Source organism: Pelodiscus sinensis, chromosome 28, assembly GCF_049634645.1.
Source record: "Pelodiscus sinensis isolate JC-2024 chromosome 28, ASM4963464v1, whole genome shotgun sequence".
NCBI lineage: Eukaryota > Metazoa > Chordata > Testudines > Trionychidae > Pelodiscus > Pelodiscus sinensis.
This window is the reverse complement of record NC_134738.1, coordinates 12,010,603-12,036,623: the sequence shown is the minus strand read 5'-3', so window position 1 is coordinate 12,036,623 and position 26,021 is coordinate 12,010,603. Positions and strand designations below refer to the sequence as shown.

Here is a 26,021-nt window from a genome sequence, read left to right as displayed (position 1 = left end):
CACCAGCCCCCGCTATTCAGCCATCCCCTCCCACTGTCCCCTGCCAGCCCCACAATCAGCCAGCCCCTCCCACTGTCCCCTGCCAGCCCCACAATCAGCCAGCCCCTCCCACTGTCCCCTGCCAGCCCCACAATCAGCCAGCCCCTCCCATTGTCCCCTGCCAGCCCCCCCACTCAGCCAGCCCCTCCCACTATCACCCACCAGCCCCCCTACTCAGCCAGCCCCTCCCACTCAGCCAGCCCCTCCCACTATCACCCACCAGCCCCCGCTACTCAGCCAGCCCCTCCCCAGTTCCCTGCCAGCCCCCCCACTCAGCCAGCCCCTCCCACTATCACCCACCAGCCCCCCCTCACTCAACCAGCCCCTCCCCCTGTCCCCTGCCAGCCCCCCACTCAGCCAGTTCCACAGAAGAGGTGCGGGGGGGGGCAGCAGCCTGGAGAATGGGAGCAGATGGCAGAGCACGGGGAGCATAAGGGAAGCTGGAGAGCTCCGGGGCTGCCCCCTTTCTGGAAGGTGGTTGCTCCGCTGAGCACCCAGCCCAACCCCCTGCACCGACGTACTGGCGGGGAGGGTGGATTTTGCAGAGCCTCCCCCGTCAGCGCTGGGGGGCACCAGCCAGCCTCAGGGGCACCCACCTGTCCCCATCCCCCACCTTCCGCGGAGCAGGACTCCGGCCCGAGCGGCACACCCCAACCCTGCCAGGCGTCGGGGGTCAGCCCGCTGGGGACGGGCCCGGCCCTGGAGTCCCAGCCTGCAGCTGGCCGTCCCTGCCGCCCCCCAGCCAGGGCCTTGTCGGACCGCTGACCCCGAAAGCTCTTCTCCGCCCCAGGGGCAGCCCCACGGACCCCTGGGCCCCTTTCTCGGGAACAGGAACCTCCATTCCACTCGGGTTTCCCTTCCCCCCTTTTCCTTCCTCCTGTCGGTTCTTTTTCAGACCCTCATGTTTAATCATGTTCCCGGGAACCCCAGGGGCGTGGGAGACCTGGGCCGGGCACCCTACCGTGGGCCGACACTGCCCTCCTGTGGGAGAGAGGCAGGCTGGCTGCCCGGGAGCTGCCCGCGCAGGAATAAACCTGCATCTTCCAGGCTCCTTGAAGACGAGTCCTGCCTTGCCTTGCTCTCCACCCTCAGAGGCAGGGGGGTCCCCCCTCCAGGGAGTGGGGCAGGGAAAAGGCAGCCCCTGTAACGTCGCCGGGAGTGATGCCTGGCACCAGCCGGGCCAGGGACGCGCCAGAGCAGCCCTATGGCACTCGAACGCGCCCCAGCGGCCCTGGAAGCGGCAGAGCTGTGCCAGGGGCCGGCTCCCCCGAGTCAGCGTCCAATGGCCCGTAGGAGAGGGCCTATTGCAATGGGTCCCCCCAGGCCAATATCACCCGAGCGCCTCCCCAGCTTGGCCAGCGTCCTGCCCGTGCCACGGTCTGAACCGCTTGCTTGGCCCTTCGCATGCACGGCCGCCGGCGAGCACCCAGCTTCCCCTGCATCGACCCCAGGGGCTTGTGTTTCACCCGCGCCCGACTTCCAGAAAGCCATCGGCCGGGATCTGACGACACGAGGGGCCGGAGGATCTGCCGCCCGTCATGCCTGGCCAGACACACGGATGTCAGGGGGAAAGAGGCCCCAGATGTCGCCCCAGCCGCCGGTTTGACTGCGGTTTTTAATAGCAATGCCCAGGGACACCTTCTGGGCAGGGAAGAGTAACCCCGGCCCTTGGGGGCAGTGTTTTTTGTACTTTAAACATGAATTGCCACCACCGTGTGAGTGCAGCAAGCAATATACAGCAAGTCATGGACCCTGCCCTGCGTATAGTCAGTCTCGGCCCAAGGGCCAGGTACTTGGGTTCTCTCATTCTCCCCTGCCGGACAGTTAGGCCCAAACAGGCTTTCAGCCACCAGGCGGACCCAGCATTCGCCCCGCAGAGCAACGGCTCTTGGACATGTCTCCGCCCGGACTCGAGAACCCGGGGCCAAGTGGCCCGGCAGCATGGAAAGTCCTTTTTCTCCTCCTCCGCCCCCCCTCACTGCGCGTTCTTCTTCATGAACTTCAGGGCCACGTTGTCATACTCCGTCTCCCCGAGCCAGTCGTCCCCTGGCCCGGCGACGGGGCATAGGATGGGCACGGCCCTCTTGGGCACGGAGTAGTCATCCCGCTGCGGGTTGTAGGGGTACTCGTGGCCCACAGGGTCCTCCGCGGTGGCCTGCAGTTTCCAGGCCTCGCCTCGGACCTCCTCGGGCTCGTCGTACACGGAGTGGGCCTGCAGGCCCTCGGGCTCGTCGTAAATGTGCTCTGGCTTGGAGTGCGGGATCGTGTGGTTCCGCTTCTTGGCGCCCACCTCGTCGATGCTGTCGTACAGCGGGGACGAGGCCTGTGGCTCCTCGAAGCCACACAGGAAGCTGCCAAACTCGGAGTTCATCAGGGACTTGGCGATGGTGTCGAAGGGCACGGCGTACTCGCACTCGGGGGCCGCCTTGTTCTGAGCCACCGCCTTCCGCGCCCGCTCCATGGTCTTGGCTCTGCCCTGCGGGTTCAGCCGGATGGAGTCACGGGGCTCCGCGTAGGGCACCTCGGGGTCAGCAGGGGCGGTGTAGCTGCGGGTGGGCTCCCCGGACAGGGGGCAGCTGGTGGTGGGCTTCACGGATTTGCCCTTGGCTGGTTTCCCCTCCAAGCTGGACTCCAGGGAGAGGCACTTGGTGCTGGCTTGGTGCAGCAGGGCCCCCCCCGTGGCGACCCTGTCCTCGCCCTCCTTGGCTCGGCTCAGGGTCCTAACCGGCACGGGAACCCTGAAAGCGTCGTCCGCCGGGCTGCCCCACCGCGGCTCGTCGGCCCCGAGGCCCCTCTGCACGTTGATGGCTGACTCGATGACCTGGAAGATCTCGTTGCCTTGCGTCGTCTCAAACTCAAAGTTGCCTTCTCCAGAGGTGCATCTGCGGCCGGCTTCGAAGGAGAAGGTCACCTGGCAGAGGGGCAAAGCCAAGCAAGGTCAGATTCCCTGCGCGACCCTCCACAATCCCCTCCCCATTCGGGATAACAACCTACTACCGCAGCCAACTACCTCTCCTTGCCCTCGAGTGCTCGGGAATGGAAGGCGCCGGGGTCAAACCCCGCTGGTGACTTGTACTGAAGGCCATTTCACCTACACCCCACCCATCAGTATGGAGGGTTTTCTCGCCTCGCTCGCTGAAGGGTTTGTACCCTAGAAAACTCTCCTGCAGGCCTTGACACAAAAGGGGGCCCAATCTCCCTACAAGGGTGCTGGCTTGTGCAAGGAGGCATCTATCAGAGATGAGTGAGATGGGGCTTGGGCAAACCACCGGCTCCGTCCCGTGGACGCAGCGGGGAGCCCCAGGCAAGCTCCCCACTTGCCTCGCCCCACCCGCACGCCGCTCAGAAACGTGGCTGCCGGGCGGTTTCGTCTTCAAATCTGTGAGCCTGGAGGGGAGAGGGGGGAAGGCTTTGGGAACTATTCCCGCCCCGGCACAATCCCATTGGCCGGTTTGGGGCCAGAAACTGACCAATGGGAGCCGCCTGTTTCAATAACAGGCAGCCCAGAAGCACCACGCCCCCTCCCCTTCCCGGGCTTGTAGTTAGTCACAGAGCACATGGCTGCAGCCTGTGCAGGGTCAGGGCAAACAGGGAGGCTGCTTCAGGAAAGTGCTGGGCTGGTAAGTTTCCTGGACAGAGCCTGCCTCTGGCACCCCAGTCCTTCCCTCCGCAAACCCTCTGCCCCCCCCACTCCTGCTCTCCTACTCCACATACCCAATTCCTCTGCCCCCCTCTTGCACCCATATCCCCTCCCAGATCCAGCACCCAAACCCCCTGCCCCAGACCACAGTCCTCTCCTGCCCTAGCTCACAACCCAAACCCCTGCACCTCAATCCCCTGTACCCCCTCCTGCACCCCAATTCCCTGCCCTTAGTCAAAATCCAACCCCCGGCACCCCAGTCCAGTGCCCCAGGTCACAACCGCCTCCTTCACCAAGCCCCCTCCCTTACCCCAACCTCCCTTCTGCAGCTAACCTCCATCCCAAACCCCGCATCTCCATTAATATCAAGGAAGCGTGCGGCCCTCGACCACTTTCCAAATTCTTGGAGTGGCCCCCCATCAAAAACTATTGCCCACCCCGATCTAGACGATGCTTGGTCTTGCCCGGAGGGCAGAGCACTGGCCTTGACTCTCGAGGTCCCTTCCTGTTCTAGGAATCGATGACATCGCAGCCAGCGGTGCCTGTAAGCTGATCGCTTGGGCAGCCGCTCAGGAGAGATGTCAATGCCGCCCAGATAATTGCCAGAGCGCCCCCAGCCAGCAGCCTGTGTTTCTACTGGTGGTGCACACCCGCACATACCTCGGTGCACACGATAAAATTTATTCCACACATGGATGGGGAAAAAATGAGAGGGGACACAGCTACTCTAGGCTCAGCGTCCCCCAGCGGGAGAGTGCTCGTGTATTATCTTGGAGAAGTTCACAAACGGCCCCAGGTTTAGCAGGCTCCTGGCTGGGGGGAAGCAGAGGCCTCCTGCTCCCAGTAGGTGAGGCTGGAGTGAGCGGGCAGGAGCGCCAGCTGTGGGAAGCGCTGGTCTCCCAGATCCCACTGGCAGCAAGCGCAGCAGCCGCCGGCAGGGGAGCGCCAGCCAGCCGACAGCTGCTCCAAACCCGGCCATTTTGACGGGAGGCTGCTTGACTTTTTCACATTTCCTGCTTCGTTTCCTGATCTGCCGGTCCCCGGCCCCCGCCCTGCGCTCCCTCCCGCCGGCCCTGCGGTTACCTTGTCCCGTCCGAACCGCCGCAGGAACCTGTACGGCCAGGCGTACAGCATGCTCCCCGTCTGCAGGTCCCACAGCTCCAGCGCCTCCTCCTCAGCCCGCAGGAGGAAGCTGCCCCACAGCTGGCAGCGCTCAGAGGACTCCGTGGTCCGGACTGCCACGCGGAACTCCCTCGTGGGCGCCCCTGCACAGGGAGGGGTGTAGGCGTGAGCCAGCTGGCCGTGCCGCACGGCCCCTCGTGCACTTTGCACGAATGCACGAGCCCCTCTCCGCCCTACCGCCGGGACCCTGCAACTCAATTACACATCCCCGGGCAGTCCTGTCATCTGCTGATGTGACAACCGCAGAAGGAGGGCCGGCAGTGGAGGGGGGCCGGTTACCACCCGACCTGGCTGCGTCCTACATAACCAGCCCAGAGCAGAACGCGCCACTGGGCAGGCCGGAGGAGAGGGACCCCATCCAGCCCGTGTGAGGCAGAGGCACTATCGTACAATGGGTAGAGCGGGGGGTGACGTCCTGGGATGTGGCAGCTGGCGTGCCCTGGGAGGTGGCAGGTGGCAGGCCAGAGGCCGATAGATGGTAGTGAGGTGCTGCCCAGAGCTGCCCTATCACTGGGGGGTGGGGTACGGGGCCAATTCCTCCCTCTGGCTCGTCTGCAAAACATTCCGAAAAGGCAACGGCTTCCCGGCTGGGAGGTGCAGCAGGAGAGGCCCCCACACGTCCCTGGGTGGGCAGGGAGCCCCGACGCCCCTGGATCCCCCCCCCCCAGATCTTCCCCCCAGCGCCCAGACAGCCACTGGCACCGACGGCCTCTCCCGCGCACTAGCCCACTTCCCCCATTTCGAGCGGCCCCGGCGGAGGCAGGCCCCCCCACCAGCCGTGCACGCCTTCCAGGCTGCCGGCCGTGTGCCCGTCTGGCGGCCCAGCACCCCCCTGGCATTTGCACGGCAGATCAGCTGATCAGATCCCTCGTCCCCTGCCACACCCGGAGGAGGCGGGGGGGGAAGGGCTTTCCGACAGGTCGGCAGCGCCCCGGCGAGGGGACGCGGCCCCGGCGGGGAAGGAGGCCTGTCGGCTCCGTGCGCCTCGCTGCCGCCTGCCGGCCTCCCCCGGCGGCTCCTTCACCATCACCCACAGGTGTCAGTTCCCCTGTCTGTCCCCTGCTGCACCCCGGGGCCCCACCCCCGGCGTGACACAGCTTTCCTCGAGATGAGCCCACCACATCCTTCCTGCTCCTGGGGATGCGAGGGGCACGGCAGATGCAGAAGCTCCCGCCGCCTCCCCCTCGGGCTCAGCACAGGTGTGCGGCGCCTCTGCGGCCTCCCCGGGGCCCTCGTGTCCCCCGGCTCTGCGGGGGCAGAACGTGGCTGCGTCCGGGGCCGGCCTCTGACTCAGACCTTCCAGACACCCCCCTCCCGCCCCCCGGCACCTGTGGGATCCAAACTGACCCAACTCCCCTAGAGTCACACTGGGCTTGCTCCGTGGATACGAGGGGGGGCAGACGCCCTAAAAGCCCCCCAGTGCTGGGGGAAGGGGCCGGGTCACTCACTAAAGGACACTCTGGGCCCTATGCCCTAGTGCAGGGTGGGGGACGTCTGGCCCAGGGGCCACATGCGGCCCCCGGCTTGCATGGAGCCAGCCCTCGAGGCTGAGGCCTCCCCCCGGCGCTCCGGACCCCCCACCGCGGGGTGGAGCACACAGAAGCTACAGGGCTGGGCCCCGTAGGCCCTGGTGTGCGAGGGAAATGTCTTTCTCCTTCTTAGTCAGGGCCACGTGTCAGTGAGGGGGAGGGCGTTTCGGGTTGGTTGTTGTTTTGTTTTGTTTTGGTTTGTTGCCTCTCGCTCGTGGGCGGCCCCTGACTGATTTCTCGCTGGGTCAGTGCCCCCCGACCCCCAAAATTCCCCGCCTCTGCCCTGGTGGGTGGTGCGCATCTGCACATGCCTCCGTGCATAGCACAAAATTTATTCCACGCACAGATGGGGGCAGGGAGAGCGGGAACATTGCTCCTGGCAGCCCCATGAAAAGGCAGCCAAGTGGAGAGCTCCCCCTGCGCTGCCAATCCAGCGAGAGCACCCCCACTCCCCTGGCACCTCACTTGCCCGCAGGTCATCCCCGGACAGGCCTGTCTCCCAGCGCTATCATCTAGCCCCGCCAACTCTCCCTGCAGCCTGGCTGGTCACTGGCTACGAGCAGAGCACCTCAGCGCCCTCCGGCTGCAGGGCACAGACCGGCCCCTTCGCCATGGGGCCGCCGCCCTGCCAGCGGAAGGAGCTGGAGACAGACACCGGGTGGAGATGAGGCCACGGGAGAGGGGCCGTGGATCAGACCCTGGGATTCACCCCTGGATGGGCACCCGGCGTGGATCTGGCCCTGTGCTCTCCCTCCCCTGCCAGGGCTGCTATTGAATCCTGCAGATAAAAGGCTTCCTGTGGGTGAGACAAAGGCGGCACCTGCTCCCATGTGTGCACATGCCTGTGAGTTTGCCTGCACATCTGGGGCCCAGGCAAGTGCATTGGTGCAAGCGTTTGCACATGCAAGTCCCTGGATATATTCCCAGGGGGTGAGGTGTGCAAATGTGTGTGTACACACACGCGTGTGCATGTCGCAAGTGTGCTGGGCAGGCCTATTCTGGTGAGCTCAGCTGGTGAGCCAAGAGCAATGCCCTGGAATGGGGGGGGGATGCTCTAGGGCTCTACGGAGGGCCCTGCACGGATAACCCTATTGGCAAACGTGAGCTGCAGCGATCGGCACCCCCCTGGGCTCTCGCCGGGCTGTGGGAGAATCTGGCTCTGCTTCTTCCCCACGTCCCTAGAAGGGGTCCCAGGTCCGTGGGGCTCAAGGCTGCCTTTGAGCCAGAGATGCGGCTACGCAGCAGGACGCTTGCAACAGGCCAGGGTCTCTGCACGGCTGGGCCAGCTGAGCCACACCCTGGGCGGGCGGCTCATGGGTTTGCTGGCATCAGCTGCACTAGACGGGGGCAGAGGGAGAAATGCCCCTTCTGACCCCGGCATTTCAAACCCTTCCCTATACACGCCTTCCATCTGGCCAGCCCCACGCCCACCGCAGCGCTGACTCACTAACGTTGCACAAAGGAGGAACATGAGGCATAGAGAAGTGACTGGCCCAAGGTTGCCCTGCGAGGCAGTGGCGTAACCAGTGCCTCCGTTTCCCTTTTCATGCGCTTGCTGGCTGCCTCACCCCCATCCCCACCCGATGCGCCTCTCACTTCACTCAGCTCCCCCCACCCACCCGCTGCGCTCCTTGGCCTGCCGGCTGGGGAGCCGAGCCATGGCTGTTCCCGGGACCCGGGGGGCGTGGGAGCCAGCGTGTCCTGCCGGGGGGGCGGCTCTGGTGGGAAGCGGTGCAAGACAGATAAGGGTTCGAAGGCGTCCGGACAGTTGCGAGCGGCCGGTTATCAGCGCAAGGCTCGGTGCTGCCAAACCGCAAAGCAGGAAGCACACGAGGGCTATTTTTGAAGCTGATTTTCCATGACACGTCTTGCGGAGAGCAGGGCTGAGCTGCCGCTGTGGCCATCCTCAGATTCAAAGTTAGCAGCAAGGTGGAAAGCGGTGCAGGGGGTTCTTTCCCTTAGCACCATGGGACCCTGGTCTGTGGCGAGGGCTCCCAGGCACTCAGATGCACAAATAGCAATAGCCAAGCGAATGCGGCCCGGGGCGGCCGCTGCGTTCCCCATTGCTTCTTATCGGGGTACAGTGCCGTGCAGCAGCGAGACCGGGGCCGTGCGCCCGGGAATTGCTCCTTCCCCCCGGAGCTGCAGTTCCTCTCTCCAGGCTCAGCTTTGCACCCACGTTTAGTACCCCTCCCCCCCGCCCTTTGGCTAAATCAGTGTCATGTTGTAGCCTTGGCAACGTCCCTATGCTCTCAGATTCCTGGCTCCGACGGGTGGGTTCGCCCCGCCTGAGTGCCATCCCCCGCTCTCTCCGGGGGCGCCCCGCCTTCCAGCTGGGCCCCTGCTGGCTGGCATGGCCACTGGCCCAGTACCTCTGCCGTATGGGGGCTCTGCTACTGCCCTCCCCCCCCCCCGCTCAGCTCTGCCCCCAGCCCTCAGTGCCCCACGAGGCCACCAGCCCCATGCTCTGCTCAGCTCTGGGATCCCGACTGGGGGTTCTGCTACTGGTCTCATGCCCAGGGGCTCCCCCTCCGGGCCCCACATGCAGGATCCTGGTGGCTGGTGCCAGCTCTAGGGGATGGTGAGGGATACAGACAGGGGAAAGGGGGATGCGGCACCACCCCCCCCCCCCACTCCAAAACCTGGTCTAGCACCCCAGCCTGTGTTCTGAGACTGGCGCCCTGGATTCTCTGGAGATGTGGCTTGCAATGTAGACATGACCCTGACGTGCTGCAGCGATGCCTGCAACAGTTTCAGAGCCATTCCCAGCTCTCCAAAGGGCTTCTGATGGCTGGCAAATTCATGAACCCCAGAATGTAACAAGCAAAAGCTTCATGTGCCAGGGAGGAGAGGTAGGAGGGAAAAAACAGCGTAGGAGAGGCACATGAATAAGGGTGCACCTATGAGCAGTGTTCCCTCTCCATTTTTCCATCCACGTGAGGAATAAATTTTGTTGCGTGCACTGAGGCAAGTGTGGATGTGCACCACCAGGAGACACACAGATTGCCGGCTGTGGGCATTTTGCTAATCAGCAGGGCAGCACCTGAATCTCTCCTGGGCCACTACCCACGTGCTCAGCTTGCAGGGAACGCCGCCCAAGAGCCCAAACGCGTCCTACGGAATGACCCTTGGGAAGTCGTGTTATATTAAGATTCCTCGTGATGTTGATTTGCTGCTTTGTTAAGAGGCAGGGGCATGTTGTTGGCAGGATGAATGAAGTGACGGCCACTTGTCCCTGGACTGCTAGGCTGCTAACCCTAACCCTAACCCTAGGGTTAGGGCTAGGTTCTAGTCCACGTTGGGTTGGCTTGGTTACTCCCTGAGCACCGGTCAGTGGTGGATGCTACTTAGAAATGGGACCGGGTGGCTTTGGAAGGCAAAATGCACAGGGGATGCTAGTCACCTGGCAACTGAGGGATGAATGTGGAACGATGCAACCGAGTCCAGCTAGATCCAGGCAGGGCCAGTCCTAACCGACCACCTTGCTCACCCGTAAGGTTGCCGGATGGATTAAAAAAAAATACCGGACGAAAATTTGTCAAGCAAAAAAAAAAACAGTTGGGGAGTAACCAGGGAAACCTGGGGGAAGATTCGGGAGGTTGGGCCACCCCTCACACTGGCTCTCTCGGCAGCCCCTTGACAATGGCGGCCCGGCTCGCCTGCCACTAAGGCCGGCTCTGGATGCAGGAGCGAGCCAGGGGCAAAGGCGCGAGCGGCAGCCAAGCGGGTGCTTGTGGCTAGAGGCGTGAGCCTGCGCGCGGAGGAATCAACCGGACGCTTTGTCCGGACGTCCCTGGACTCGAGCGCACGGCCCCCAGGGCGTGGGGACCTTCCGCTCCCGCCTGCGCGTGTGCGTGCGTCGGAAGCAGCTGGGCCTCTCCCTTCGCAAAGGGGAAGCATGAGCTGACATTTCCTAGCAGCGGTAGCAAGAGCTAGAGAGAGGCCCTGCCCCTCTGGAGGCCCTGGAGCTCGGGGGTGACGGCTGCGTCACCCTCGCCCGTGGTTGCGGGTTCCATCGGGCAGGGTGTTATTACTCCATCCTCCCCACGGCACCCAGCTCCCTCGCTTCCTCTCCGACAGAAAGCAAACCACTTGACTCGCGCTGCGGGGGGCTGCATCGCGGCTGGGCCTCGCCTCCGCCTGGGGGCTGTTCAGCTCGTCCGGCTGGCCACACATCACCTGTCTGGCTACGGCCACAGGTCTTCCTCCTCACGGCCGTCTCAGTGCACGGCCGACCATTGGTCTGTCTCAGCGATGGGCAAACCAGGCCGCAGGAGGGGCCCTCCTTCAGCTCAGCGGGGGGTAGGGGGGTCTGGCCAGGAGGGAGGGCGCAGAGCTGGCTGGGGTCTTAGTGGGGAGGAGTGTGAGGGGGTGGGGGTACGGGGTTTGGGGGAGCACCGCCTCCCAGTGCTCCCAATGACGGCGTTCGGTCAAAGGGAGCAGTGGGGAACACCTCCGGCAAGTTCCTGGTAATCAAGACAGTCTCTGGAGATGGGGGGTTTGGCTCACAGCGCCGGCGTCCCTAGAATGTGCAGGGCGCCGGCCAACTGAACCGTGGCAGCGCTGGGCCTGGCTGCAGAGGGGGCGCCCGGCTCTCACAGTCGGTGCTGTGTGTGATCCGCACACCCCTCCCTTCACCTGCCTGGGCTGGACGTGCCTGTCACTTTAAGAACACCGGTAGGAAAAAAAACGACGTGGCCGGAAACCAGCAGAATCTGCCCTGCGCGTGGGCAACAAAATGTCTCGCTGGCCCGGAGTGGAGCCCTGAGGGGCTGCGTGCGGCCCGGGGGTGGCAGGGTGCCCTCCACTGGTCTATCAGAGCGCGGGGCGCCCGTTGCCGCCTTACCTTTGATCGTGGAGCTGTAGAGGGAGTTCTCCTCCATGGCTAGCGAGCCCAGTTGACCATCCTTCCCCGCGGGCGCCTTCCGCTCCTCCCGGCTCCTCTGGAACGCCAAGGAAGAGCAGGGGGTGAGTGCGGGGCAGCCCGGAGCCAGCCACGCTGATCGGAGCCTATGGAGCGTCTCCACCCCAGCACTGAGCTCCAGTTGCCCTGGGAAGGGACGAGAGGACCCCCGAGCCAGCCTGAGAGAGGACCATGGGGACACTTCAGCGGCCATCTTGCCACGCCCAACTCCAGGGGAGCCCCGGTTCTTGGAGCACCGACCTCCCCGGGGCCTGCAACCCCCTAGACAGTCACTGCTCCATCCTTCCACCCCCCTGAAGGCCTCCCCCGAGATCCATGGCCTCCCCTCGCCCCTCAGGGCCCCTCCTCATAAAAACATAAGAACATAAGAACGGCCGTACTGGGTCAGACCAAAGGTCCATCTAGCCCAGTATCCTGTCTGCCAACAGTGGCCAGCACCAGGTGCCCCAGAGAGGGTGGACCGAAGACAATGATCAAGCGATTTGTCTCCTGCCATCCCTCTCCAGCCTCTGACAAACAGAGGCCAGGGACACCATTTTATCCCCTGGCTAATAGCCTTTTATGGACCTAACCTCCATGAAATTATCTAGCTTCTCTTTAAACTCTGTTCTAGTCCTAGCCTTCACAGCCTCCTCTGGCAAGGAGTTCCACAGGTTGACAACACGCTGTGTGAAGAAGAACTTTCTTTTATTCATTTTAAACCTGCTACCCATTAATTTCATTTGGTGTCCTCTAGTTCTTCTATTTAGGGAACTAATAAATAACTTTTCTTTATCCTCCCTCTCCACCCCACTCATGATTTTATAGACCTCTATCCTATCCCCCCTCAGTCTCCTCTTTTCTAAACTGAAAAGTCCCAGTCGCTTTAAGTCCTCGCCCCCCACCAGCACACTCACCGCGAAGGCCACCTCACAGAGGGCGCCAACCCAATGGGCCACCTCGGTGCTGTCCGTGGCCAGCAGGTAGCGCTTGTCCGTGGTCTCCAGGATGAAGGGGACAGTCTCCTTGGGGCTGCTGGTGTCCCCGTTCGCCTCAGACACGTGCACGCAGTTACTCAGCTTAATGAGCTTCTTGCCGCTCTCTGCTTTCTTGGGCTTCTCGGGGGCGGGGGGCCCGGAGCCCTCGTAGAGCTCCAGGTAGGCGCAGGAGCAGGGGGTCTCCCGGTACAGCACGGCCCAGAACTTCCTCCATTTCTGACCGGGGGAGGGAGGCAAAAGGAACAGACACATGCGGGGGGTTAGTCAGCTCTGCCTGTGGGTTCCTAGGCGGTTTCACTCCCTGGCGTCCAGGCAGCAGCCCACGGCTGCAAGGCCTGGGCTGCAAACGGCCTCTCCAGGGCAACCAGTTTGTTTTCACTGGAAAACGAAATCTTTGCCTACAACTCCACGGCAAAAAACAAAAAAGTTGTGTTTTTACACCTAGCGCCACAGGCTTTTCTCGCTGCCAAACGAGGCGTGCGCACAGAGCAAACCCTCGAGGGAGACAATCACAGGCAGGTTTTAACCGGGGGGGAACTAGTGAAGTTTAACCGTAGAGCAACACACCTGCGTTGATGCTCACTAGCTAAATCACCGGCACATCTGCAGCGCCTTCAGTCCGCTGGGGCTTACCGCCCGCTAGCTACTGCGCAAACACGCCTCTTTTGGCCGGGAAAGCGTGGTCCACGCCACCAGCCTGGAGGGTCGTTTTTAAAAGAGCCCCGAGGATCACAAGTTCAGAACCAGCTGTGAGTTAAGATTCCAAATTGCACTGTCAATCAATGGGGTTTGGATTCCAGAGTCACTTGGCTCCGGATCCCCCGAGGCATTTAGACACGGCTGGGCCTTCGTGGCTTCTGAAATTTTCCCCTTTAGCGTCACCTTTTCACTGGCTCTTGCAGACATCCTGGGCAACCCACAAGGACGCTGAGTCTCGGCCAGAGAGCCTCCGAGACTTGGTTGGCAGCTCGCACGGCTAGGCTAAAAAACCTGCACAGAGGTCGGTAGCCGAAGCATCAGCGCCAAAGCACCAGACCAAGCAGCGGCGCCAAAGCCCTGTCTCCTGTCAACACGGCTATTCTTAGCACTTTCGCCCAAACCCAGCATGCCTAAATCTCTTGCCCCCTTGCTTGTGGGCTCACTTCTGGGGGTGGCTGCTGCTGTGTGTACGTCCCCTCCACAGACTGCTCTGAACACACATGCTGGGCAAGAAATACCAATGGCGCTTTTCATTCAGACTTTCTGTTAGGTTGGTGCAGGTCAAGTTAACCTGAAGGCTCAGAGACTCGACAAAGTCTGCAACTTCCCCAATTATCACCCCTAATATCATTATCTCATAGACACTAACCTCCCCCTCACACACGCACCCCCATTCTAAAATCTGATTTGTCTATTTTATATGTGTTCACGGTTTTTTTATTGTATCCCTTTGGTATCTATGGTCGTGCCAATTGTCTTCCACAATTTGATCCGTGGAAGCGGGTCTGGCCCACGAAAGCTCATCCCCTCATAAACCATCTTGCTGGTCTTTAAAGTGCTGCATAGCCCTGTCTTTTGTTTCAGCAAGACCAGACTAACACGGCTACATCTCTATGAGAGACTTTACTAGTGATTGTATGCAGAAGGCACTGGGCAGCAGGGTAAAATCCATAGCTAGATAGAGTGTGGGGACAGACAGCTGGGCAGACAGACAGATAGCACGTGGCCTATCAGGATTCTATGGCTGGCCCATGAGACATTTTGTTTACCGTTGCCGACATGCACGGGTGCCGGATTCGGCTGGTTTCTGTCCACGTGGGGGTTTTTTCCTACCAACATTGCAAAAGTGATCGCACGTAAAGCCAGGACACGTGACACAAGGGGCGTTCGGATTGCACACGCACTGTGAGAGCCGCCCGCTCCCTCTGCAGCCAATCCCAGCGCTGCTCCGGCTCCGTCGGCTCCCCCCACGAGTTATAGAAACACCAGAGCAGTGAGCAAAGCTGCCCTATCCCGGAAGGCCATCTTGGTCACGACCTTGCAGCCCACTGAGACGGAGGAGGGCCACTCCTGCAGCCCACGCACTAGGCTGAATGGCCCATCGCTGGATTACAGGCAGTTGCTCTGCAAACCCCGGTACCATTATGGCCCTACAGCTGCGGAGGGTACACACTGTCCCCAAGTTGCTGGGCTACCCCTGTTTACGGAGGAAGTGCAACGTTCTGTTTGCTTTTTGGACTGCCACTACACAATGAGTGGCTGTTTTCAGAAAACAACTCCAAGATTTCTTTCTTGAGTGGTAACAGCGTGGGATTATGTATCGTTGGGATTATGTTTTCCAATGTGCATTGCTTTGCGTTGATCAACATTTCATTTCATCTGCTGTTTTGTTGGCCAGTCACCCAGCTCTGAGAGATCCTGGTGTAGCTCTTCGCAGTCTGCCTGGCGCTGGACTATCTTGAGCACTTTTGTATCATCTGAAAATTTTGCCACCTCACCGTTTACCCCTTTTCCCAGATCATTTATGAATATGTTGAATAGGATTGGTCCCAGAACAAACCCTGAGGAACCTCACATTTTACCGCTCTCTAGTCTGAAAACTGACCATTTCTTCCTACCCTTTGTTTCCTGTCTTTTAACCAGTAACCAGTCCGTGAGAGCCCTTCCCTCGTATCCATGACAACATACTTTGCTTAAGAGTCTTTGGTGAGGGGCCTTGTCTGGAAATTTCAGAAAGGGGAACTACACACAAATGGGGCAGTTAGTTACACAGAAATTACAAGGTACAAGGCCAAGAGTGAAATCCCTTTATGGAGGGGCTTTCTGGAAATCTAAGTACAGGCGGCCCCCAGTGTACGATGTGGTTGGTTCCTGGGGAAGTGTCGCAAGTTGGGGGCATCATAACTTGAACCCTCATTTACGATAGGCACCGTGCGCCATTGTAAATGCAGGCCGAGGACGTATGTCAGGGCCCCTTCTGCACTTACAAAAATTTCCTGGACACCACGATACAAATAAGTGACGGTCATATCAATACCACCCTATACCGAAAACCTACCGACCACTATACTTACCTGCATGCCTCCAGTTTCCATCCCGGACACACCACACGATCCATTGTTTACAGCCAAGCACTGAGGTACAACCGCATATGCTCCAACCCCTCAGACAGAGACCTACACCTACAAGATCTTCAACAAGCATTCTGTAAACTGCGATACCCACACGAGGAAGTGAGGAGACAGATCAACAGAGCCAGACGTGTACCCAGAAGCCTCCTGCTACGGGACAAGCCCAAGAAAGAAACCAATAGAACACCACTGGCCATCACCTACAGTCCCCAGCTAAAACCTCTCCAACGCATCATTAGTGATCTACAACCTATCCTGGACAATGATCCCTCGCTTTCACAGGCCTTGGGAGGTAGGCTGGTCCTTGCCCACAGACAACCCGCCAACCTGAAGCATATTCTCACCAGCAACTACACCCCGCACCATAATAACTCAAACTCAGGAACCAATCCTTGCAACAAACCTCGGTGCCAACTCTGCCCACATATCTACACCATCACAGGACCTAACCAGATCAGCCATACTGTCACTGGTACATTCTCCTGCACATCTACCAACGTAATATATGCCATCATGTGCCAACAATGCCCCACTGCTATATACATCGGCCAAACAGGACAGTCCCTACGTAAAAGAATCAATGGACACAAATCTGATATTAGGAATGGCAACATACAAAAACCTGTAGGGGAACACTTCAATCTCCCTGGACACACAATTGCAGATCTAAAAGTAGCCATCCTGCAGCAAAAAAAACTTCAGGACCAGACTTCAAAGAGAAACTGCTGAGCTACAGTTCATCTTTAAGTTTGACACAATCAACTCTGGATTAAACAAAGACTGTGAATGGCTCGCTAACTACAAAAACAGCTTCTGCTCTCTTGGAATTCACACCTCCAGATCAGCTGCTAGAAGTGGGCCTCATCCTTCTTGATTGGATCCACCTCGTCATCTCCAGCCTGATCCTGGCCTGCATATTTATTCCTGCCTCTGGAAATTTCCACTACATGCATCTGACGAAGTGGGTCTTTGCCCACGAAAGCTTATGCTCCTACACTTCAGTTAGGCTATGTCTAGACTGCAAGCCTCTTTCGAAAGAGAGCGTCTAGACTGCACGCGGAACTTTCGAAAAAGCAAGCCGCTTTTTCGAAAGAAAGCACCCAGTGAGTCTGGATGCTCTCTTTCGAAGAAGCCCTAGTTACATTCAAGAACGCCTTCTTTCGAAAGAGCACTTTCGAAAGAAGGCGTTCTTCCTTGTGAAATGAGGTTTACCACCGTCGAAAGAAAAGCCGCGTTCTTTCGATTTAATTTCGAAAGGACACGGCTGCAGTCTAGACGCAGGTGAAGTTTTTTCGAAAAAAGGCTACTTTTTTTCGAAAAAACCCCTGAGTCTGGACACCCCAAGGTGCCACAGGACTCCTCGCCGCTTTTGCAGATTCAGACTAACACGGCGACCCCTCTGATACAAAAATGTTGTAACTCAGGTGGTCAGAAGTTGAAGTTTCACTGGATCCCCCTTTGTCCACATGCTTGTTGACCCCCTCAAAGAATTCTAGTAGATTGGTTAGGAAGCTTTCCCTTTACAGAAACTATATTGACTCTTCCCCAACAGATTATGATCATCTAGGTGTCCGCCAATATTATTCTTCATCATAGTTTCAACCAATTTCCCTGGTAAGAAACCTGCAATTGCATGGCTCTCCTATGGAGCCCTTTTTAAAAATCAGCATCACATTAACGATCTTCCAGTCACTTGGTACAGAAGCAGATTTAAACAGTAGGTTACAGACCCCTGTTAGTAGTTCCGTCAGTTTGTATTTGAGTTCCTTCCGAACGCTTGGGTGAATGTTATCTGGCCCTGGTGATTTATTCCTGTTGAATTTCTCAGTTTGTTCCAAAACATCCTCAATCTAGGGCAGGCCCACAGATTTGTCACCTAAAAAGGATGGTGGAGGGATGGGGATCTTCCTCCCTTCCAGGGCCATTCCTACGCAGAGACAAATAACACGGCTGCGTAGGGCACCCAAAAACGTGGGCACCACCGGAACCACAGGTAAAGGCACGTCAATTCCCTGCTTCTTAACGGACTTAGCATAAAATGTTACTCTTGCTTTTTCAGTTTGGAGCTAGCTGTTCTTCACATTCTTTTTTGGCCTTCCTCATCATGTTTTTACAGTTCATTTGCCAGAGTTTATGCTCCTTTCTATTTCCCTCATTAGGGTTTAACTTCCCCTCCTGCCTTTTTGCCTCTCCAAGCTTCTTTTATGTTGTTGTTTCGCCAGGGTGGCGCTTTTTAGATTTTATTTGTGTGAGTTTTAATTAGGGACATCAGTGGAGCCTCTGTTATAGTGTTTTTAAGAAATGCCCATGCAGCCTTCAGGGATTTCACTGTTGGCCCTGTACCTTTTCATTTCTGTTTAGCTAACCGCCTCATTTGTGTGTAGTTCCCCTTTCTGAAATTAAATGCCGCAGTGTTGGGCTGCAGTGGTATTTTTCCTTCCATGGGGTTGTTAAATTAAATGATATTATGGTCGCGATTGCCAAGCGTCACCTCTTAGACAGTCCTGGAGGGTTAGCAGCCTCAGGCTGTCTACACTGCAGGGTTTTTGCGAAAGAAGCGATCTCCCGCAAAAATTTCTTGTGCAAAAATGCGTCCACACCTCAAAAGCGCTTTTGTGCAAGAGAGCGTCCACACTGCATGGACTCTCTTGCGCAAGAAACTTCTGATTGTCATTAACAGAACGGCCATCAGAGCACCTGTGCTTTTTCGGATAGGCTCTTTTGGCGCAAGAAACCCCTCCGGAGCGTCCGCACCGGCCTTTTTGGGCAAGAGCTGTAGCGCAAAAAGGAGTTACAGCCGGTCCCCAAGTTGCAAATGGTCGAATTACGACCGTTCGCATTTATGACCAACGCTCCCATGGAGCAATCATAAAGGCGGTCCCCGAGTTACGAACACGACCCGCGCTTACGAACAGCGCGATCGCTATGTAACTCAACAGGGTCCAAGTTATGAACAGATCAAGTTACGGCCAAGTGTTTGGTCCATAACTCATTCAGAACTCGGGGAGAGGCTGTATTCTTCATGGGGAGTAGAATAACTTTACCGGCAACATCCCTCTGTCCTGTCGATTTACTCTCTTTTTTTGTGTGTGCAAAAATGCGTTTGAGGTGTGGACACTCCGCCAGTTTTTGCGCAAAAACCTGGTAGTGTGGGCATAGCCGTAGCCTCAGAACTGTCCTTCCCCATACACAGAATATGCAGCAGCATAGGGCACCCAAAAATTTGGGGCACCGCTGGGTCTTAATGTCCGCCCGCCTGCCTCTTCCTGTCCCTGGTCTGTGCCTCCGCCTCCTCTGCAGAGGAGCTAGAGAACTTAACAGTGACAAAGCCGGCCAGTGCTATTAGCAGACGCTGAACCTATGAAAGAGCCATTCAAGTGGCAGAGTAGTCACTGAACAGGCATGCGCCAACCCCAGGTCAATACGGTCAGTTTCAGAATTTACTGCGTCAGTCAACGGGGCCTTAATTTAAAATCCCCTTTAAAATATTTTCATGAGTGTGTTGCTGAAGATTATAAAATCACTTCTCTAAAAAACTGTCCCCGTGTCCTCACCGCCACCCCGGCTGCCATCGAGCACGAGGCACCAGTTTCCTAGTACAACCAGTTTCCTACCCTAAGGGTGCCCTTGTCTATCCTGGAGGCAGCCACTTGGAAATAGCAGAGGAACACCAGCCCCCCTTCAGGCACCATGCTTGTTTTGTGGGACTCAGCAGACTCTTGAAGGCAGGGATCGGGATCGGGAAATCCTCCCTCTGTCATGCCAGCAGGAACTAGAGAGCCCAAGCTAGAGAGGCTGCCAGCAGCTGGGTGCAGTGGGTCTAGCAAGCCGGCAGCCCGGCGTGGAGCTCCACCAGGGACAGGGAACCCCATCCAGCAGCCAGCAGCCAGTAGTAGAGCCCCCGCAGCAGCCCACAGGGCCAGCAGCCATGAGCGGGGCCCGGCCGGAGGGCTGGCAGCTGGAGCAGAGCCCCCGCAGAGGATAGGCAGCCCCAAGGCTGGCGGGCAGGGTCAGAGCCCCACCATGCTGGGGGCAGCGGACCCTAGCAGGCAGCCCAGGGGCAGCAGCGCTGGGTGGATCTGGCAGGCCAGGAGGGGAGCCCTGGAGCCTGACCTCCCCTGGTCCGGCAAACTCTCTTGCTCTGGACCACTCAGGTCCCAAGGTTGCCGGACCAGGGAGATCTCACCTGTACAATGCGTCAACGGGTCAACGGACGGACAAGAGAAAGAACCGCCTCTGTTAATAACAGCTTGAGTCCCCCAGTCTCCGGCTGCATCACAGGGGCCTGATTGCTTTCACACTGCGGTCAATGCGGAGAGACGCCGCAGGCACAGGAGAGCCAGAGAAAGGGGAATCTGATGTTCCTGACTCTGCTGCACAGGGTCCTTTCCAAAGGGCGCTGACGCCAGTTCACACCCATGGGGGATCTGGCCCCCTGACTCTCTTCGGAAGCTAGACCTGGACCCAGCAGCCAGCTCCATCCCCCAGTTCGAAACTTCCCAGAGTCCATGAGGAGGTTGGACCCAGCAGCCCAGTCAGGACTCAACTCTGTTAACCGTGCACCTCGTGTGTCACCCGGCTCACGCCCAGATGTCTCAGGATACATCCACCCTGCCGCAAAAGACTAGGCCCCGGCTGGCACGGGCCAGCTGATTGGGCTGCCGGGCTCTGGCTGCAGAGCTTCAAAATTTCAGTGTTGAGGTTCCCACTTGACCTACGGGGGGGAGGCCTCAGAACCCCCCTCCCCACCCCACCTGGCTCCAGACCGAGCCCGAATGAGTACATTGCTGTTATTAGCCTCGCCGGCCCAACTCAGCTGAGCCCAGTTCAGCGACCCAGTGCCGTGAGGGGTTTTACAGCCGTGTAGACCCACCGTTGGGGTGTCTTATCTACAGAAGAGAAGAGTGCGGGGGGATTTGACAGCAGCCTGCAACTTCCTGAAGGGGGGTTCCAAAGAGGATGGAGAGAGGCTGTTCTCAGGGGTGGCAGATGGCAGAACGAGGAGCAATGGGCTCAAGTTGCAGTGGGGAAGGTCTAGGTTGGAAATTAGGAAAAACTCTTTCCCTAGGAGGGTGGGGAAGCGCTGGGATGGGTTCCCTAGGGAGGGGGTGGAATCTCCATCCCTGGAGGTTTTGAAGTCTCGGCTTGACCAAGCCCTGGCTGGGATGATTGAGGTGGGTTGGTCCTGCCTTGGGCAGGGGGCTGGACTTGATGCCTCTTGAGGTTTGTTCCCACCCTCGGATTCTGCGGTTCTGTCTCTCCACGGATGTGCTCCCGTCTCCCCTGACAGCTCCACTCCCCCCCTCTCCCCCACAGGGCAGGCGGTTCTCTGGGGCCTGCATCCCTGGTTCGGCCTGACCGCTGCATTTCCAGAGCAGCCTTTCCATGAACTAAGAAGGCAGCAAGGCAGGGTCAGCCAGCTGTGCCGACTTCTGCTTTTGGGGAGTTCTTTGCAGCCCCAGCCCGGCCGGGATCCTGCAACCAGGCCATCTTGAGACCTGCTCAGAGACTCGGCAGGAAGTAGGAAAGCTCCTAAAATGCTGCAAAGCAGCAGCGGAACAGAGCCCGGGGGGAGGGGAACTGGGGGGCACTCTGCAGGAGGGCGGGCGGTGGGGACGGGGGGGGGGGGGGCGCAGGAGGGGAGGTGCCATGACACAGCAAGGCAGAGCTGAGCCAAAGAAGCAGCTGGCTCCTGGAAGGCAGGAGCAAGCGGGGAGCACAATGTGTCAGGCCGGGGGCGTGGCGGGGGGACTCCGGCCAGAACTGCTGTTGTGTAAAGCCCAGCCCATGTGTGTGCCAATCACAATCAGGCCCCCGGATCGATGCCACTGGGACAAATCCCCCCCCAAGCACCCCGACCCCCTCAGCAAGCACAGACCGTCCCTGTCTCTGTACTGCGAGACTGGAGTCCCATTTGCCAGGTCTGGAGAAATGGAAAGGGCCGGAGACCAGCCTGCCCCGGGGCTGCTGTCTGGGGGGAGGTGTCACTCCTGGGGTCTCGGGCAGGACAAGGGGGGGAAACGCTGCAAGTCGCAGCCTGTGCCCCGCTGAGCCGTGGGGGCAGCGGAGAGGGGAGGCCGGTGCAGTTGGATCAGTGAGGACTCCAGGGCATCCCGACCACCCCGAGGGCTGGTAGCGGGCACCGAGGACAAAGTGGGGGTTCGTCTCCCAGGAGAGGCGGGGAAACCCCGCAGAAACCCCCCTGGCTGCATGGAGCTCCTGCCGCTCCCAGCCTGGACCCAGCACTGCACTGCGAACTGTCCCGCTTTGCAGCAAGGCAAAATGGCGAAGCCGTGACAGGTGCCGTGCAGAACGGAGGCAGCCGGGGCCCCCGGCAGCGCGTGGGAGTTCCCAGGGAAGAGCTTCAGCAACCAGCCTCCAACCGGCCCAGCCGCCAGCGTGGGTCCTTACCTTCCCGAAGGTCTGCTGCTGCTGGAGGTACAGCAAACCCTGCTTCACAGCCACCTCGTCCATCTTCTAGCATCCTCTCTCAGCCCCTCTGCCGCGCAGACTTTCCTGTCCCTCCCAGGCCTGCAATCCGGCTCGATCTTTCACACCTCCCACCTCTCACCCATGCTCATCACCTCTCCCTCCACGGGCCCTGGCTCTCCACCCTCCGGGTTAACTCTTCCCCCCCCCCCCCCCACGCCTGCCTGCTTCTGCCTTCAGGGCTGGGCGTGCTCCCGATCTCACTTCACAACCCTGTGACGTGCGGTCGGGTTGGGTTTTTTTCCTAAACATGTACATGTCTCACTTCAGCTTCCTGTGTTGTGATCTTACTAAAAAGTGCAGCTACAGGCGTAGCTGCTGTCCACAGACAGACTGCACAGGAACACTGGCATACATTCAGGCTGTACGCACAGACTGTACACACCAAGACACACCGAGACCGGACACACAGCCATTGTGCTCTCTGACCCACAGGCTACACATGTACACATTGTAGACCGACACACCCAAAGGCACAGTCACATACCCAAGCTGTAAGCGCTGACACACCGAGACACACATGCACACCGATTGCACTCCTTCACCCATATAGTCACAGATTGTACACCACTGACACACCGAGAAGCACACTGATACACTGAGGCTGTGTGCACTACCATACAGGCAGGCACAGTCACACACCCAAGCCATATGCACAGACACACCGAGACACCCCCCACACCGATTGTACTCCTTCACCCACAGTCTACACAGTCACAGAGTGTACATCACTGACACACCGAGAGGCACACTGATACACTGAGGTTGTGTGCACTAACACACACACACACTGAAGCTGTATGCACTACCACACAGACAGGCACAGTCACACACCCAAGCTATATGCACAGACACACCGAGACACACACACACCCTCCACCAATTGTACTCCTTGATCCACAGGCTACACATGCACAGACTGTACACACTGACACACAGACACTCGCTACACCACAAGAACAGTCTGATGGCACCACAGGGGGCCCAGCTTGATCCCAAAGAGCTGTATTTACTACCTGGGCACAAACATGCCAGGCCTAACAACACAGTCTGGGTTACAATAGCACCGGGGCACTAGCTGATGTCTGGCATCTTCTAAAAGGCAGAGTACAGTGTGCACTGCTGGAAAGCTCTTGGCCTATTTAAAGGAATACCACCCAATTCCAACCCACACCCCATGCACACCGCTTATACGGCTTTGGCTTTATTTCATTATCTGAAAAGGCCCAGGCAGCAGGCTGGGTCAGCATCCGCTTCTCCCACTCTGCCCCAGTCTTCCTGGATGGTCTCTGGGTGCCCATGTTTCTGTATGATACCCCAAGGTGCCCTGAGCTCAGTGCTCCCTGAAAGCTGAGCGCTTGGGCGGCCGTTCGGGAGGAATTCCAATGCCGCCCAGCTGATCAGCAGAGTGCCCAGAGCTAGGCTTGTGTTTCTAGTGGGGGTGCACATTTGCACATGCCTTGGTGCGCATGGAAAAATTATTCCGCACACGGCTGGAACAAGTCTGCACATGCATGGGAAAGTTTAGAGGGAACATTGCCTGGCATCCACAGGTCCATCTGGATTAGAGAGGGGCTCCTTCAGGGGCAGAAGGTTTGTTTGATCCATTAGGACGGCAGAGATCAGCTGCCCAGCTGTGTTCAGATTGCAAAGAGCCTCAAAGCCCAGGGCTGTGAGCTCCCAGGAGAGGGGGTGGCCATGGTCACTGCTCTCCCTCTTACTCTGTGCTCTCTTTGTGTTGCTTGCATCGACGCTCAGCACCGGCCTCACCCTTTCCTTATGAGCTTTAAAGCAACAGCCCCTTCGTCCCTGCTGCCAGCACGTCAGAGCAGGTTAACGAGGGGGTTCCATGGAAAAGGGGCAGCAGATGTCATGCAAAGCAGGAGAAAGCAAATGTCCCGGCCTGGGGGCCACCGGCTTCACTTCCTGGAGGCCGGAGACCCAGCCAGAGCAGGGCCAGGCCGGCAGGAGCAGGCCGAGTTCTCCCACCTGCTGCAGCGTAGCCTGTCGCGGACAGTGGCAACGGGGCATGGACGTTTGATGCAGTGGGACTTGATTGAACTGGGTGCCGTGGGTGGTGCTTTAAGGACCCACCCGGCCTCAGGCGACAGTTACGAGAGAGACCCAAGGGGAGCAAGGGCACACATGGGCTCCCGGCGTGGGATTCCCTGCTGGCCCACGGGGGCCCATGGAGAAAGGAGGGCAGGGGGCAAGCGGAAGCCAGTGGTAGGCACTTTGCATGAACTAAGCACCGGTTCCCCCGAAGGTGTCGGTCTGCGTCTGCCGGAGCACCCTCTAGTGGCCAATTCACCCTCCCCTGGTTCTCCGTCCCACTGACAATGAGAACCCTCATTGGAGGAAGGGGGTTTCACCCACGACTGCTCACGGTACCAGATGTTTTTTTCTACATTTGCGACTGGACTGCTCGCTGTTTAATAACAATCATATCGCTCGGATTCGAGTCTGACTGCGCCTAGAAATCCGTTCCCACAGGCCGGGCTCGGGCAACGCCCCAAGGCAGGATGGGTTCTACGCTCCCTCCGACAGTCGCTCAGGATTGGGCATTGATATTCTGTGGCACGCTCTGCTTCCGTTGTAGCTGAACGCCACGCTCGCTTGCCACAGCCCCATCCTCCCAGGTCGGTAGCAGGGTTCCCTGTAAGCGAAGCGCTTGGGCGGCTGCCCAGGGGAGATTTAGGTGCCACCCAGCTGATTAGCAGAACACCCTCAGCCAACCATTGTGTTTCTCGGGTGGTGCACATCTGCACATGCCTCGGTGCACACAACAAAATTTATTCTGCACATGCATGGGATCTCCAAGCATGGGAATTTTGGAGATGTGTGGTCCACGTTCCCTCAACACCTGTGTTCCCTTGTAAGCTGAGCGCTCGGGCAGCCACCCAGGAGAAATCCCAGTGCCACCCAGCTGATTGGCAGAGCGCCTACAGCGCCCACACCCAGCAGCCTGTGTTTCTACTGGTGGTGCACCTCTGCACATGCCAGGGTGCACAGAACAAAACTTATTCTGCACATGGACGGAAAAAATGAGAGGGAACATTGCTCACCACCCAGATGGATCAACTATGAGACCAGAATCGCTTCACCATGTGGGTAAGTCCCAGGAATAACGGCTGCCTTCAGTGGGACACGGGGCATTCTGATGGGATTAGTCCCCTCCATGGGCAGGTGGATGCCAAGCTGCTGGGGTTCCTGCTTGCGTGAATTTAAGCCCAGCAGCCTGTCCCAATGCGAGCCAAGGGAAGGGATGCTGGAGGAGGAGCATTACAGCCATCTGGGCAGCTCCCTGTACCCCTCCTCCCCCCGGCCCTTGTGACAACTATGATAAGGCATGTAGCTGCTTTCAGCCAATCAGGCAGCCTGAATACGGAAGGTTCCACTTTGCTATCTGCAGGGGGGGGGGGGGGGGAGGGGAGGACTTGCACTGCAGACCTCATGAATCTTTGGTGCATTTCATTTTAACTGCAGAGGAGAGTCCTCCCCACTAGGCCTGAACCCCCAAGCTCGGCTCCCGAACCTGAGCCTTCCGAAAAGGTGGGGACGCTTGAATCCCATGTCCCCATGTGGCCCATAGCAGAGCCAGACTCACAGGTTTGGCTAGGGCCGGATTAAGGGGGGGGGCTAGCCGGGCAGCTGTCCAGGGCACCAACTTATGGGGGGCGCCTGATGGCAGCTGTAAGGTGTGCAGCCCGCTGGGGGCGGGGCCACGCATGCATTGCATGCCCACTGCCCTGGGTGCAGGAATGGCTCGAGCCAGCCCTGGGTTTGGCTCTCGGGCAGCTGTTTGGTCCCCATTCGCGTCAGGCGCAAGGAAATCAAACAGACGGGAACTTTTTTTATTATTATTTTGTCACTTTCTTTCTGATAATAATTGGGAGCGTTCGTGCGGGATGGTAGAGACCACGCTGTGCTCGGGGCTGTCCGCCCCTACAGAAAACTATAATCCCTGCTGGCATAGGGCACTGGCATGTGAAGGCAGTGTGAGCTCCTCCTGCTGTAGGTGTTTGGAATAAGGATCCTCGGGAGCAATCAGGGAAGGGGGAAAAAAGTGGTCATCCCAGGGCACTGTCCCTTTAAGCCCAGCTGCAGGTCACACAAGAGCCGGGATCTACA

General features: G+C 58.7%; 1 protein-coding gene across 1 annotated transcript; it reads right to left on the bottom strand.

Moving 5' to 3' along the window:
• Positions 1–363: 363 nt before the first annotated feature.
• Positions 364–22,056, bottom strand: DOK2 (docking protein 2). Its single transcript, XM_075910677.1, has 5 exons — positions 21,813–22,056; positions 12,211–12,507; positions 11,237–11,333; positions 4,763–4,944; positions 364–2,950 (listed from the first exon to the last, which is right to left on the bottom strand). The coding sequence occupies exons 1-5, from the start codon at positions 21,873–21,875 to the stop codon at positions 2,015–2,017; spliced, it is 1,575 nt and encodes a 524-aa protein (XP_075766792.1). The 5' UTR covers positions 21,876–22,056; the 3' UTR covers positions 364–2,014.
• Positions 22,057–26,021: the final 3,965 nt, after the last annotated feature.

What these genes read in the sequence shown, in the direction of transcription:
- DOK2 (XM_075910677.1), bottom strand. Translation starts at nt 21,875, where the DNA reads ATGGACGAGGTGGCTGTGAAGCAGGGTTTGCTGTACCTCCAGCAGCAG. An exon ending in AGCAGCAGACCTTCGGGAAG is followed by an intron (nt 12,508 to 21,812) that starts GTAAGGACCCAC and finishes TCCCCCGGTCAG; the next exon opens with AAATGGAGGAAGTTCTGGGC. An exon ending in CTACAGCTCCACGATCAAAG is followed by an intron (nt 4,945 to 11,236) that starts GTAAGGCGGCAA and finishes CTCCCTGTGCAG; the next exon opens with GGGCGCCCACGAGGGAGTTC.